The sequence below is a fragment of the Tachyglossus aculeatus genome, chromosome 23, assembly GCF_015852505.1.
Source record: "Tachyglossus aculeatus isolate mTacAcu1 chromosome 23, mTacAcu1.pri, whole genome shotgun sequence".
NCBI classification, from domain to species: domain Eukaryota; kingdom Metazoa; phylum Chordata; class Mammalia; order Monotremata; family Tachyglossidae; genus Tachyglossus; species Tachyglossus aculeatus.
This window is the reverse complement of record NC_052088.1, coordinates 18598983-18614466: the sequence shown is the minus strand read 5'-3', so window position 1 is coordinate 18614466 and position 15484 is coordinate 18598983. Positions and strand designations below refer to the sequence as shown.

Genomic DNA, 15484 nt, shown 5'->3' with positions numbered 1-15484 from the left:
TTGCAAAAATCAAGCAGAGTCACAGAGAGAAGGCAGAAGAAATCAGGGCGATGGCATCTCCCTGGTCTAGGCCTACTCTTTGCAGCGGAGTCGTCACAGGAAGATCTCCCTTCTAGGAGAGGGATCAATCAATCAATCAATCGTATTTATTGAGCGCTTACTGTGTGCAGAGCACTGGACTAAGCGCTTGGGAAGTACAAGTTAGCAACATATAGAGACAGTCCCTACCCAACAGTGGGCTCACAGTCTAAAAAGTGGGCTCACAGTCAGCGGCTACAATTCAACTACAGCATGTCCACGACATTTGCAGGGCCAAAATGTCGAACTTTATTTCAGTAAACCCAACCTGGAAAATGTAAGAGCTCTTGAAAGAGCGGAGAAACGGATTCGATTAAGCTAACTTTGGCAGCTTTTAAATCACGGTGAGGTCATCAACATCAGTCTTCAGATGTAGAATTATTGGGATTGAGCCTCCCTCTGGGGAAGTCTTTGGAAGCACTTTATGCTTTAGGATGCCCAAGGAATGATCACTTCCTTACCCTATTCCTGAAAGTCTTTGGAAGCGCTTTATGCTTTAGGATGCCCAAGGAATGATCACTTCCTTACCCTATTCCTGAAAGTCTTTGGAAGCGCTTTATGCTGTAGGATGCCCAAGGAATGATCACTTCCTTACCCTATTCCTGAAAGTCTTTGGAAGCACTTTATGCTTTAGGATGCCCAAGGAATGATCACTTCCTTACCCTATTCCTGATAAGGCTTAAAGGGAAATAATAATAATAATAATAATGGCATTTGTTAAGCGCTTACTATGTGCAAAGCACTGTTCTAAGCGCTGGGGGGGGATACAAGGTGATCAGGTTGTCCCACGGGGGGCTCACAGTCTTCATCCCCATTTTACAGATGAGGTCACTGAGGCTCCGAGCAGTTAAGCGACTTGCCCAAGGTCACACAGCAGACATGTGGCGGAGCCGGGATTCGAACCCGTGACTTCTGACTCCAAAGCCCAGGCTCTTTCCACTGAGCCCCGCTGCTTCTCTGCGAAATAATGGTGTGGCAGTTGGCCTTAAAAACAAAGAAAAAGAGGTGGGAAGAAGGTAACTTTAAAAACAAATAAAAAGAAGTGGGAAGAAAGTAACTTTGTGTTCAGAGAAAGGACAAAACCAACTTTGGTCTAAACCAAAATAAGGAAAATGGCATTAGCCCGGATAACGTGACTCGTATTTCAGAAGAAGAAAATAAAAACAACTTGCTGAAAGGAAATCTACTGAATTATCACACAAAGAATCTAATAGATAGCGGTCATGTCTTCAAAACCTGTTTTCCTCTCCCAAGCACTTAACACGGAACGCTGCACAGGGCAGATGCTTAAATACTATTGATTATCGATAGTCTGCATTAGTATGGATCCACCAGAGTTCGCTTATAAAATCCCTCTTCTTAGAGAATGAAATTATGAAGAGGGAGGAAATTCCCAACCGTGGCAGGGAACATATATGGTTCCAATACCGCTTTTAATAAATGTGAAAATAATCCAACATCCATGGATGATCAGAGCAGGGTGATAGGTATGGGAGAAATGTTTACCAGCATCCCCTGAGAAATTCAAGGTGATAAACAGTAGCACCGGTCATTAATTACACCCAGGGCAAACGGACCAAATTCAGTTCTTGATCCTCCTACTCTATATTCTCACTACGTGACTATGTCCCCTGGCCCAAAATTTGAGAATGTCTTACAGAATCAGAAGGCCAAATGATCTCCTGGCCCAGTGGAAAGAGCATGGCCTGGGAAGTCAGAGGATAAGGGTTCTTATCCTAATCTAATCTAATCAGGGTTCCAGCGTTTAGAACAGTGCTTTCCACATAGTAAGCGCTTAATAAATGCTATCATTATTGTTGTTATTATTATTATTATTATTATTATTATTATTATTAATCCCCGCTCCAGCATTTATTGGCTACTACAAGCCAGCCTTTCATGCTAACCTTCTGACCGTATCTCGATCCTATCTCACCTCTGATCTCTCACCCATGTCTTGCCTCTGGACTGGATCCCGGCTTATATCCAACAGACAATTACTCTCCCAGGCTTGGAAGTCTTATGAAAAGCACATCTCCTCCAAGAGGTTTTCCCTAAGTCCCTTTCTTTAACTCCCTTCCGTGTCACCCTGACTTGCTCCCCTTATCCATCCCCTCTTAATAATAATAATAATAATAATGATGGCATTTGTTAAGCGCTTACTACGTGCGAAGCACTTTTCTAAGCTCTGGGGGGATACAAGGTGATCAGGTTGTCCCACATGGGACTCACAGTTTTAATCCCCATTTTACAGATGAGGGAACTGAGGCTCAGAGAATAATAATAATAATGATGGCATTTGTTAAGCGCTTACTAGCGCTGGGGTGATCAGGTTGTCCCACATGGGATTCACAGTCTTAATCCCCATTTTACAGATGAGGGAACTGAGGCTCAGAGAATAATAATAATAATAATAATAATAATAATAATAATAATAATAATGATGATGGCATTTGTTAAGCGCTTACTAGCGCTGGGGTGCTCAGGTTGTCCCACATGGGATTCACAGTCTTAATCCCCATTTTACAGATGAGGGAACTGAGGCTCAGAGAATAATAATAATAATAATGATGATGGCATTTGTTAAGCGCTTACTACTTGCAAAGCACTGTTCTAAGCACTGGGGGGATACAAGGTGATCAGGATGTCCCACATGGGACTCACAGTCTTAATCCCCATTTTACAGATGAGGTAACTGAGGCTCAGAGAATAATAATAATAATAATAATAATAATAATGATGGCATTTGTTAAGCGCTTACTACATGTGAAGCACTGTTCTAAGCACTGGGGGGATACAGGGTGATCAGGTTGTCCCACATGGGACTCACAGTCTTAATCCCCATTTTACAGATGAGGTCACTGAGGCTCAGAGAAGTTAAGTGACTTGCCCAAGGTCACACTTGCGGACATGTGGCGGGATCGGGATTAGAACCCATGATCTCTGGCTCCCAAGCCTGGGCTCTTTCCACTGAGCCACCCTGCTTGTCTCTGCTTCTCTTCCAGCCTGACAGCACTTATAATAATAATAATGATAACTGCGGTATTTGTGAAGTGCTTACTGTGTGCCAGGCACTGTACTAAGCACTGGGGTGGATACAAGCAGATGGGGTTGGACACAGTCCCTGCCCCATGCGGGGCTCACAGTCTCAATCCCCATTTTACAGAGGAGGGAACTGAGAAGTCAAGTGACTTGTCCAAGGTCACCCAGCTGACAAGTGGCGGAGCTGGGATTAGAGCCCATGACCATGTGATGGCCTGTGCTCTAGCCACTCCACCATGCATTTCAGAACAGTGCTCTGCATATAGTAAGCGCTTAACAAATGCCATCATTATTATTATTATTATTATTATTATTATTATTATTACCTTGGTCACGATCTGAAGCCAGCCTGGTCCTCTGACCGCCCACGGCCATTGGGCTCCTTCTCTTAATTTTGTTAACTGCTGCTGGCAGGCCTGAGCTCTCCTGCCGCCTGCCCACTGGGCTCATTCATTCACATATTCATTCGTTCAATCGTATTTATTGAGCGCTTACTGTGTGCAGAGCACTGTACTAAGCGCTTGGGAAGTACAAGTCGGCAACATAGGCTCATCAACCCGGAGTCCGAGAACCACCGGGCCAGTTAGTTCTTCAGTTTCAGACTCAATCACTTTTTGGGGGGGCGTCTCTCAAGCTCAGTTACACCTTTCATTCTTCCCTTTTCTCCCCTCCTGTCCTGGCATGGCCAGTTTTAGCGAGACAGGCCTCATCGCTAATGTTTATAAAAATGGTCTGACACCCGATCATTTTGATGTGACTATCTTCAGACTTAAAAACACTTCTATCCCCTCTGAAACATCTCGTAATTCATTCTTTAAAAATAAAAATTAAAAAAAAAAACAGAGAAATAAGCAACAGCAGGTAGTCCATTTTCAATTCCTAACTTTGAGAGGGATTTTGAAGAGGCAGAGAAAATGAATATCCGAATTTGGGGAGGTACGCGGCTGATTGGGCACAGAATGGAGCCAGTTTTTCCTCCAGTTTTCTTTAATGAGATAGCCGCAGGAATCCCACGCTGCAATTAAAAAATAAAGCAGTCACCAAGCAAAGCTTTTCCACGGACACACCTAGGTTATCAAAATACCTGGAATTAAAGGCACTATAGAAAATCCGATGCCTTTCTTTTCCTAATATAAATATTGGTCTCCAGGTCAAACATTTCTTTGTAGGAGTCGATAAAGGCAAGAAGGTGAAACTTCAGAGGCCTATATTATGCTGCTTTTGTTCTATAATCTTTTCATCTATATATTAAAAATCCACAGCCACTCAATAAATGTCAGATCACCGTTCAACTGATTGTGCTAATCTCCTCACACCTTTATAAAAGTTTTTTACCCCACGGTAAGAAATTCAATCCGGCAAAATGTAATGCCTCCAGAAAGTGGGTAACAAGCAGGAGGTCTATTGAAAGTGGCTTGCAAAACGGCATTACGCTTTTTCCGTAAAGCATCTCCCTTATTCATATTAGGCTAGAAACTGAAAAAAAAATTGTAGTCCAACAGGGTACCGAGGGAAAATATTTGCTTTGGATTCTGCTATCCAAAATAAAATTCATTAAAAGCACACAGCATTCATTCAATCGTATTTATTGAGCGCTTACTCTGTGCAGAGCATTCATTCATTCATTCAATCGTATTTATTGAGCGCTTACTGTGTGCAGAGCATTCATCCATTCATTCAATCGTATTTATTGAGCGCTTACTGTGTGCAGAGCATTCCTTCATTCATTCAATCGTATTTATTGAGCGCTTACTGTGTGCAGAGCACTGGACTAAGCGCTTGGGAAGTACAAGTTGGCAATAGATAGAGACGGTCCCTACCCAACAGTGGGCTCACAGTCTAGAAGGGGGAGACGGACAACAAAACCAAACATATTAACAAAATAAAATAAATAGAATAGATATGTACAAATAAAATGGAGTAATAAATCCATACAAACATATATACATATATATAGATGCTGTGGGGAGGGGAAGGAGGTAAGGCGGGGGTGGATGGGGAGAGGGAGGAGGGGGAAAGGAAGGAGGGGACTCAGTCTGGGAAGGCCTCCTGGAGGAGGTGAGCTCCTTTTGAGAAGCTTCTCCAATCTGCTTCTCAGATCTGACAACGCTTTTCTGAACTACAATATCATGTCGTTAGCTTTTTCCGGAGGGAAGACAAACATATGAACACTTTCTGAACGCCAGTCTGAGCCCACTGTTGGGTAGGGACCGTCTCTATATGTTACCGACTTGTGCTTCCCAAGCGCTTAGTACAGTGCTCTGCACACAGTAAGCGCTCAATAAATACGACTGATTGATTGAGGTGCCAAACAATCAACACACCGATTTTGCCTCAAGTGAACGCCAGCACTTTATCAACACAGGCCTCTAAAACCTAACCAGGGCTTTGAGCCAACTCTGGGGCTTGATTGTCAGGGAAATGAGGAGTACTTGCCAAATTACCACCGGCCTTTATCATCATCATCATCAGTCGTATTTATCGAGCGCTTACTGTGTGCAGAGCACTGTACTAAGCGCTTGGGAAGTACAAGTTGGCAACATATAGAGACAGTCCCTACCCAACAGTGGGCTCACAGTCTTTACACAATATGCTTCAGATAAATAAAGCAAACTGATACCCACTGGCCTAGGCTGCATTTTTTTTCTCTTTTCATATTAATTCATATTAATTCTCTATTAATTATCTATGAAATTTCATATTCATACTCTATTTATTTATTTATTTATTTCACTTGTACATATCTATTCTATTTATTTTATTTTGTTAGTATGTTTGGTTTTGTTCTCTGTCTCCCCATTTTAGACTGTGAGCCCAATGTTGGGTAGGGACTGTCTCTATATGTTGCCAATTTGTACTTCCCAAGGGCTTAGTACAGTGCTCTGCACATAGTAATCGCTCAATAAATACGATTGATGATGATGATGAAGAGCATCTCGGTGAAGTTTCCTTCCTTCGATGCTTCATTTTTGAACGCACTTCCATCAACCTGGGATTCGGTATTGCTCCAGACCTAAAAGAAGTTACGCTCTTCAAAGGGGTGCTGAAACTAATTCCAATTATTGAAATTAAGGTCTGAATGTTAAATAAGGAGGCAGCAACAAAATAAACAGGATATTGAAGAAAGCAGGCAGGGTACTGTGGAGCGGGCTGATCAAAGGTCAGATATTCTGAACTTTTATACCCAGAGCTGTAAAAATGGAGACTACAGGGTAGTAATAATAATTATTGTATTTGTTAGGTGCTTATTGCGTGCGAGGCACTGTACTAAGCGCGGGGGTGGAGACAAGCAAAACGGGTTGGACACGGTCTCTGTTCACAGTCTTAATTCTCGCATACATCCAGTTCTGTTGCAGCATATGTTTCCGTTCCACGATTTGGCAAGGACACAATGGTAAAATCAGGGAACATTCCTGCACAGCATAAGTCGATTCTGGTCTAACGTAATCCACGAGGTTACTCTAACTTAATCTTCCCAAAACACAAGGCTCTTCAAAGCACCACCTCTGGAACTCCCTGTATTCTGTACTTTTGTTACTCATAGAGAAGATAAGTGTTGGTATAGGTTAAGCAGATAACGAAGGGTGCTAAAATCCTCTTGGAATAAAGATGTACTGGAGGGCCAGGCAAAGAGACGTCATAGGGAATTTGGGTATCAGTGAAAGATGACTAAAGGCTGAAGCTGCAAGGCTGCATTTAGATGACAACACTCGACACCCAGAAATATAAATCTGCTTAAGTCCGGAGGGGTCTGAAACCAAGCACTGTGGTCCAAATGGATATTCAAGGAACAAGAGAAAATCCAGAATATTCATGCTTCTGAGCTGTACGTCGAGAAAAGTTATTAAAGTCTACAAAATAAAAAGGTCTAACAACCCGCCCACTCTATTCAAAATGCATCTTTCCTCAGATTTCTGCCCAGTAATTTTTACACTGTAGACCCAATTTTTGGACTTTATCAATAATAATAATGATGGCATTTATTGAGAGCTTACTATGTGCAAAGCACTGTTCTAAGCGCTGGGGAGGTTCCGAGGTGATCAGGTTGTCCCACGGGGGGGGGCTCACAGTCTTAACCCCCAGTTTACAGATGAGGTAACTGAGGCTCAGAGAAGTTAAGTGACTTGCCCAAGGTCACACAGCAGACATGTGGCGGAGCCGGGATTCGAACCCATGACCTCTGACTCCAAAGCCCGGGCTCTTCCCATCAATCCTTTGTGGATCTTTTTCCACTTTAGCAATTAAGCTGAAAAGATTCCCCTATGATCCCTTTGTAGCCCTATAAACGAACTCTCCCTTTTAGAATCACAATCATTTGGCTCATTTTCGAAAACAAACGTAGCCTGGGCTATGGGAGACAACTTCCTTTTTTCCCCTTTTATTTTTTCTTCTCGCTCTAGAAGACAGCATCATCATCATCATCATCATCAATCGTATTTATTGAGCGCTTACTATGTGCACAGCACTGTACTAAGCGCTTGGGAAGTACAAATTGGCAACACATAGAGACAGTCCCTACCCAACAGCGGGCTCACAGTCTAAAAGGGGGAGACAGAGAACAAAACCAAACATACCAACAAAATAAAATAAATAGGATAGATATGTCCAAGTAAAATAAATAAATAGAGTAATAAATATGTACAACCACATATACAACATAACAGCATGAAATTTGGATACATTCTCACACTAATTCACAAAAGCTACCCATCTCTGACACAACGCAAAGTGAGACACAATGATGGTGGATCAGACCGCCGTGTTTTATTACCACCTTTGCTGGACTCTCATGTTGTAATAGTAACAACTTGGGTATTTGTTAAGCGCTATGTGCCAGGCGCTGGTCTAAGCAGTAGGGTAGATACAGGGAAATCAGGTTGCCCCACTTGGGGCTCCCAGTTTTAATCCCCATTTTACAGATGAGGTAACTGAGGCACAGAGAAGTGAAGCGGCTCGCCCAGAGTCACGCAACGGACAAGTGGAGGAGCCGGAATTAAAACCTTTGACTCTTTCCACTACACCACACTTTGTTGAGCTAAACCAGTCCGTTCAACAGAGAAGCAGCGTGGCTCAGTGGAAAGAGCACGGCCTTTGGAGTCCGAGGTCATGGGTTCGAATTCCGGCTCCGCCACCTGTCTGCTGTGTGACCTTGGGCAAGTCACTTAACTTCTCTGAGCCTCAGTTACCTCACCAGTAAAATGGGGATGAAGACTGTGAACCCCACGTGGGACAACCTGATCACTTGGTATCCACCCCAGCGCTTAGAACAGTGCTTTGCACATAGTAGGTGCTTAACAAATGCCAACATTATTATTATTCTGTAGGCCCTTTGCATTATTCCACGGAAATGAGTCAAGAAGTCTTAAACGCTTCTGTACCTTGACTCAAATGCCCTTTTGTAAAGTTACCGAAACGCTTTCCGAAGGGAATTTTCTCTGGTTATCCACTTAAACACATCCCTGACTGTAGCTTCACGACATCTTTAGAGAGACACTGTTGCAATATTATTCAAGACAGTGTTGAATTTCAACTGAAGTCCAACTTCAGAAACAACTCACTGTAGCTTCACGACATCTCTAGAGAGACACTGTTGCAATATTATTCAAGACAGTGTTGTTGAATTTCAACTGAAGTCCAACTTCAGAAACAACTCACTGTAGCTTCACGACATCTCTAGAGAGACACTGTTGCAAAATTATTCAAGACAGTGTTGTTGAATTTCAACTGAAGTCCAACTTCAGAAACAACTCACTGTAGCTTCACGACTTATATCTAGAGAGACACTGTTGCAAAATTATTCAAGACAGTGTTGTTGAATTTCAATTGAAGTCCAACTTCAGAAACAACTCACTGTAGCTTCACGACATCTCTAGAGAGAGACTGTTGCAAAATTATTCAAGACAGTGTTGTTGAATTTCAACTGAAGTCCAACTTCAGAAACAACTCACTGTAGCTTCACGACATCTTTAGAGACACTGTTGCAATATTATTCAAGACAGTGTTGTTGAATTTCAACTGAAGTCCAACTTCAGAAACAACTCACTGTAGCTTCACGACTTATCTCTAGAGAGACACTGTTGCAAAATTATTCAAGACAGTGTTGAATTTCAACTGAAGTCCAACTTCAGGAACAACTCACTGTTGTTTCACTGCAGCTTCCAGAAGGAGCTCAGTGTTGTGTCCTCTCGGTTGAGTTCCAACTCCAGAAACCCGCATCTTCTGACGTGCCTTTTGTTGAACCCACATCAATTAGATGGCATGCAAAATCCAATATGTAGCCCCCCCAAAAAAACCACAAAGGACGCATCTTACTTTCATCATCATCATCATCATCAATCGTATTTATTGAGCGCTTACTATGTGCAGAGCACTGTACTAAGCGCTTGGGAAGCACAAATTGGCAACAAATAGAGACAGTCCCTACCCGACAGTGGGCTCACAGTCTAAAAGGGGGAGACAGAGAACAAAACCAAACATACTAACAAAATATAATAAATAGAATAGATATGTACAAGTAAAATAAATAGAGTAAAAATATGTACAAACATATATACATATATACAGGTGCTGTGGGGAAGGGAAGGAGGTAAGATGGGGGGATGGAGAGGGGGAGAGGAAGGAAGGGGCTTCATTATCATCAGAAGATAATGAATTGATGCAAAGTTATTTTACATTAAAAGAAACCCCGGGGAGATCACAAACTGTTTCTCACCGCCCAAGCCTCCTTTCCGTTTTTTCCAAGTCTTATCTAGTGCCTTGTTTGCCAGGAAGACTCTTAGAAACCAGGTGCTAGTCATTATGCTGCTTCAGATGAAAATAAACGGACATTTGGCCAACAATAAATGGACATTTGGCCAGAAATATTAGCCAAACGAGTTATCCCAACTGCCTGCAGGTGGAGGGGAATCTCAGGTAGGGCCAGTAAATGTAGCCTCAAATTGCTCTTCGGGCCCGTTATTTTCCGATTGGGATTGCCTGAGTTTTGTCTGAATCGGGCGAAGGAAAAGTGGGAAAGAAAACGAGTTACTTCGCACAGACCGGGAAAGGTCTGGCGATGGGACACTTGAGAAACAGCGAATGAGGGCAGGGGGAGATGGGATGCTTAAGAAACAGGTAATTAATAATAACAGCAATAATAATTATGGTACCTGTTAAGCACCTATTATGTGTCCATTGAGGTGATGGAAGTCCCACATGAGGCTCACTTTCTTAATCCCCGTTTTTCACAGATGAGGTGATTTAGGCACGGAGAAGCCAAGTGCTTCTCACACGGTAGATACGTGGCAGAGGCAGGATTAGAACCCAGGCCTGTACTTTCTATTTATTAATGATGTGTATATATAATTCTATTTATTTCCATTGATGCTATCAATGCCTGTCTACTTGTTTTGTTTTGTTGTCTGTCTCCCCCCCTTCTAGACTGTGAGCCCCTTGTTGGGGAGGGATTGTCCCTGTTGCTGAATTGTACTTTCCAAGCGCTTAGTACAGTGCTCTGCACCCAGTAAGCGCTCAATAAATACGATTGAATGAATGAATGAAGGTACTCTAGCCACTGAGCCACGCTGCTTCTCCGCTAGCGGAGGAGGGCAGACAAAAAGGGGGGCTTGGGGCTCCCTCCATCATGGGGTCCTGGCTCAAACACCTCAAAGGACCCGGTTTGGGCAAAGAGGCAGCTCCCTTCCAAGGCAGCAGCGTGGCTCAGTGGGAAGAGCCCGGGCTTTGGAGTCAGAGGTCATGAGTTCAAATCCCGGCTCCTCCAATCGTCAACTGTGAGACCTTGGGTAAGTCACTTAACTTCTCTGGGCCTCAGTCACCTCAACTGTAAAAACGGGGATTGATACCGTGAGCCCCCTGTGGAACAACCTGATAATAATAATGGCATTTATTAAGCGCTTACTATGTGCAAAGCACTGTTCTGAGCGCCGGGGAGGTTACAAGGTGATCAGGTTGTCCCACGGGGGGCTCACAGTCTTCATCCCCATTTTACAGATGAGGGAACTGAGGCACAGAGAAGCGAAGTTCTGTTATGTTGTGTTATGTTGCCAACTTGTACTTCCCAAGCGCTTAGTACAGTGCTCTGCACACAGTAAGCACTCAATAAAAGCCCCCACCTTACCTCCTTCCCCTCCCCGCAGCACCTGTATATATGTTTGTACAGATTTATTACTCTATTTTACTTGTTCATATTTACTATTCTATTTTATTTGGTTAATATGCTTTGTTTTGTTGTCTGTCTCCCCCTTCTAGCCTGTGAGCCCGCTGTTGGGTAGGGACCATCTCTATATGTTGCCGACTTGGACTTCCCAAGTGCTTAGTCCAGTGCTCTGCACACAGTAAGCGCTCAATAAATACGAATGAATGAATGAATGAATGAATGAAGTGACTTGCCCAAAGTCACACAGCTGACAATTGGCAGAGCCGGGATTTGAACCCATGACCTCGGACTCCAAAACCCGGGCTCTTTCCACTGAGCCACGCTGCTTCTCAGCGTGATCCCCTTGTAACCTCCCCATCGCTTAGAACAGTGCTTGGCACATAGTAAGCGCTTAATAAATGCCATAAAACTAACAAAAAAAAGGCCCCAGCGGCCTGGCCCAGGGACCCACCTCCCCATTTGGCATTTTACAGTAATTATGGTATTAAGTGTAATGTGTCAAGCACTGTTCTAAGCACTAGGGTAGAAAATACTAATAATAATTATGGTATTTGTTAAGCGCTTACTATGTGCCAGACACCGTTTCTAAGCACTGGGAGAGATACGAAATAATTGACTGGGCACAGTCCCTGTCCCTCACGGGACTCAAAGTCGTATTCCCCATTTTACAAACGAGGAAACTGAGGCACAGTGAAGTGACTTGCCCAAGGTCACACAGCAGACAAGTGGCAGAGATTGAGATTATAACCCCAAACCTTCTAACTCCCAGGCCCGGGCTCTATCCAATCAATCAATCAATCAATCGTATTTATTGAGCGCTTACCGTGTGCAGAGCACCGTACTAAGCGCTTGGGAAGTCCAAGTTGGCAACATAGAGAGACGGTCCCTACCCAACAGCGGGCTCACAGTCTAGAAGGGGGAGACAGACAACAAAACAAAACATATTAACAAAATAGAATCAATAGAATAAATATGTACAAGTAAAATAAATAAATAAACAAGGAAAATAAATAAATAAGTAAAATAAATAAATATTTATTTATAATAATAATGATGGTATTTATTAAGCACTTATGAAGTGCCAAGCACCTGGAGAAGCAGTGTGGCTTAGTGGAAAGAGCACGGGCTGGGAGTCAGAGGTTGTGGGTAATAACAACAACAATAATAATAATAATAATAATGATAATACTAATAATAATAATAATGGCATTTGGTAAGCGCTTACTATATGCAGAGCACTGTTCTAAGCACTGGGGGAGATACAAGGTGATCAAGTTGTCCCACGTAGGGCTCACAGTCTTAATCCCCATTTTACAGAAGAGGTAACTGAGGCTCAGAGAAGTCAAATGACTTGCCCAAGCAGATATGCGGCGGAGCTGGGATTCGAACCCATGACCTCTGGCTCCAAAGCCCGGGCTCTTTCCACTGAGCCACGCTGCTCAGTGAGTCGGGAGTCTAATCCCGACTCCGCCGCTGATCAGCTGTGTGACTTTGGGCAAGTCACTTAACTTCTCCGTGCCTCAGTTACCCCATCTGTAAAATGGGGATGAAGACTGTGAGCCCCACGGGGGACAACCCGATCCCCTTGTATCTCCCCCAGTGCTTAGAACAGGGCTTGGCACCTAGTAAGTGCTTAACAAATACCGTCATTATTATTATTATTATGGGGCTCCCAGTCTTAATGGCTGTTTGACAGATGGGGTCACTGAAAGTGAGTTGCCCCAGGTCACACAGCAGATAATAATAATGATAATGATAAAAGTGATGGCATTTATTAGGCGCTTACTATGTGCAAAGCACTGTTCTAAGCGCCGGGGGAAGTTACAAGCCGATCAGGTTGTCCCACATGGGGCTCACAGTCTTAATCTTAGAGAAGCAGCGCCCAGGGGACAGGGACTGTGTCCAACCGACCTCTTGTCGGTTGGGGGTCTCTCTAGGTTGCCAACTTGGACTTCCCAAGCGCTTAGTCCAGTGCTCTGCACACAGTAAGCGCTCAATAAATACGACTGAATGAATGAATGACCGTCCCTATATGTTGCCAACTTGTACTTCCCAAGCGTTTAGTGCAGTGCTCTGCACACAGTAAGCGCTCAATAAATACAACTGAATGAATGAATGAATGAAGAATGCCCATTTTCCAGATGAGGTAGCTGAGGCCCAGAGAAGCAAAGTGACTTGCCCCAAACAGCACACCTGACATGCGCTTAGTACAGAGCTCTGCACACAGTAAGCGCTCAATAAATACGACTGAATGAATGAATGACCGTCCCTATATGTTGCCAACTTGTACTTCCCAAGCGTTTAGTGCAGTGCTCTGCACACAGTAAGCGCTCAATAAATACAACTGAATGAATGAATGAATGAAGAATGCCCATTTTCCAGATGAGGTAGCTGAGGCCCAGAGAAGCAAAGTGACTTGCCCCAAATAGCACACCTGACATGCGCTTAGTACAGAGCTCTGCACACAGTAAGCGCTCAACAAATACGATTGAATGAAGGGGCACAGGCGGGATTAGAACCCAGGTCCTGGGGACTGCCAAACTTTGGGGGTATCTATATGTTGCCAACTTGTACTTCCCAAGCGTTTAGTACAGTGCTCTAGACACAGTAAGAGCTCAATAAATACGATTGAATGAATGCATGAATAATGCCCATTTTTCAGATGAGGCAGCTGAGACCCAGAGAAGCAAAGTGACTTGCCCCAAATAGCACACCTGACATGCGCTTAGTACAGAGCTCTGCACACAGTAAGCGCTCAGTAAATACGATTGAATGAAGGGGCAGAGGCGGGATTAGAACCTAGGTTCTTAGGACTGCCAAGCTTTGGGGGGTCTCTATATGTTGCCAACTTGTACTTCCCAAGCGCTTAGTCCAGTGCTCTGCACACAGTAAGCGCTCAATAAATACGACTGAATGAATGAATGACCGTCCCTATATGTTGCCAACTTGTACTTCCCAAGCGTTTAGTGCAGTGCTCTGCACACAGTAAGCACTCAATAAATACAATTGAATGAATGAATGAATGAAGAATGCCCATTTTCCAGATGAGGTAGCTGAGGCCCAGAGAAGCAAAGTGACTTGCCCCAAATAGCACACCTGACATGCGCTTAGTACACACTACTCTGCACACAGTAAGCGCTCAACAAATACGATTGAATGAAGGGGCACAGGCGGGATTAGAACCCAGGTCCTTGGGACCGCCAAACTTTGGGGGTATCTATATGTTGCCAACTTGTACTTCCCAAGCGTTTAGTGCAGTTCTCTGCACACAGTAAGCACTCAATAAATACAACTGAATGAATGAATGAATGAAGAATGCCCATTTTCCAGATGAGGTAGCTGAGGCCCAGAGAAGCAAAGTGACTTGCCCCAAATAGCACACCTGACATGCGCTTAGTACAGAGCTCTGCACACAGTAAGCGCTCAACAAATACGATTGAATGAAGGGGCACAGGCGGGATTAGAACCCAGGTCCTGGGGACTGCCAAACTTTGGGGGTATCTATATGTTGCCAACTTGTACTTCCCAAGCGTTTAGTACAGTGCTCTAGACACAGTAAGAGCTCAATAAATACGATTGAATGAATGCATGAATAATGCCCATTTTTCAGATGAGGTAGCTGAGACCCAGAGAAGCAAAGTGACTTGCCCCAAATAGCACACCTGACATGCGCTTAGTACAGAGCTCTGCACACAGTAAGCGCTCAGTAAATACGATTGAATGAAGGGGCAGAGGCGGAATTAGAACCCAGGTTCTTGGGACTGCCAAGCTTTGGGGGTCTCTATATGTTGCCAACTTGTACTTCCCAAGCGTTTAGTACAGTGCTCTAGACACAGTAAGCGCTCAATAAATACGACTGAATGAATGAATGACCGTCCCTATATGTTGCCAACTTGTACTTCCCAAGCGTTTAGTGCAGTGCTCTGCACACAGTAAGCGCTCAATAAATACGATTGAATGAATGAATGACCATCCCTGTATGTTGCCACCTGGTACTTCCCAAGCGTTAAGTGCAGTGCTCTGCACACAGTAAGTGCTCAATAAATACGATTGAATGAATGAATGAATGAAGAATGCCCATTTTCCAGATGAGGTAGCTGAGGCCCAGAGAAGCAAAGTGACTTGCCCCAAGTCGCACAGCTGACAAGCGCTTAGTCTGGTGCTCTGCACACCGTAAGCGCTCAATAAATATGACTGAATGAATTACAG

General features: G+C 43.7%; 1 protein-coding gene across 2 annotated transcripts in view; it reads right to left on the bottom strand.

Annotated features, from left to right (window-relative positions):
- Nucleotides 1–15484, bottom strand: part of XRCC4 (X-ray repair cross complementing 4) — a 273201-nt gene that overhangs the window by 255064 nt on the left and 2653 nt on the right. The window contains exon 1 of one of the 2 annotated variants that reach the window (XM_038765723.1): nt 9260–9337. The exons of the other annotated variant lie outside the window; for it this stretch is intronic. Within the exon in view, the coding sequence (XP_038621651.1) occupies nt 9260–9336 (77 nt within the window). The 5' untranslated portion in view covers nt 9337. Of the gene's footprint in view, nt 1–9259; nt 9338–15484 lie in introns of those variants that run through there. 2 annotated transcript variants of the gene reach the window in all.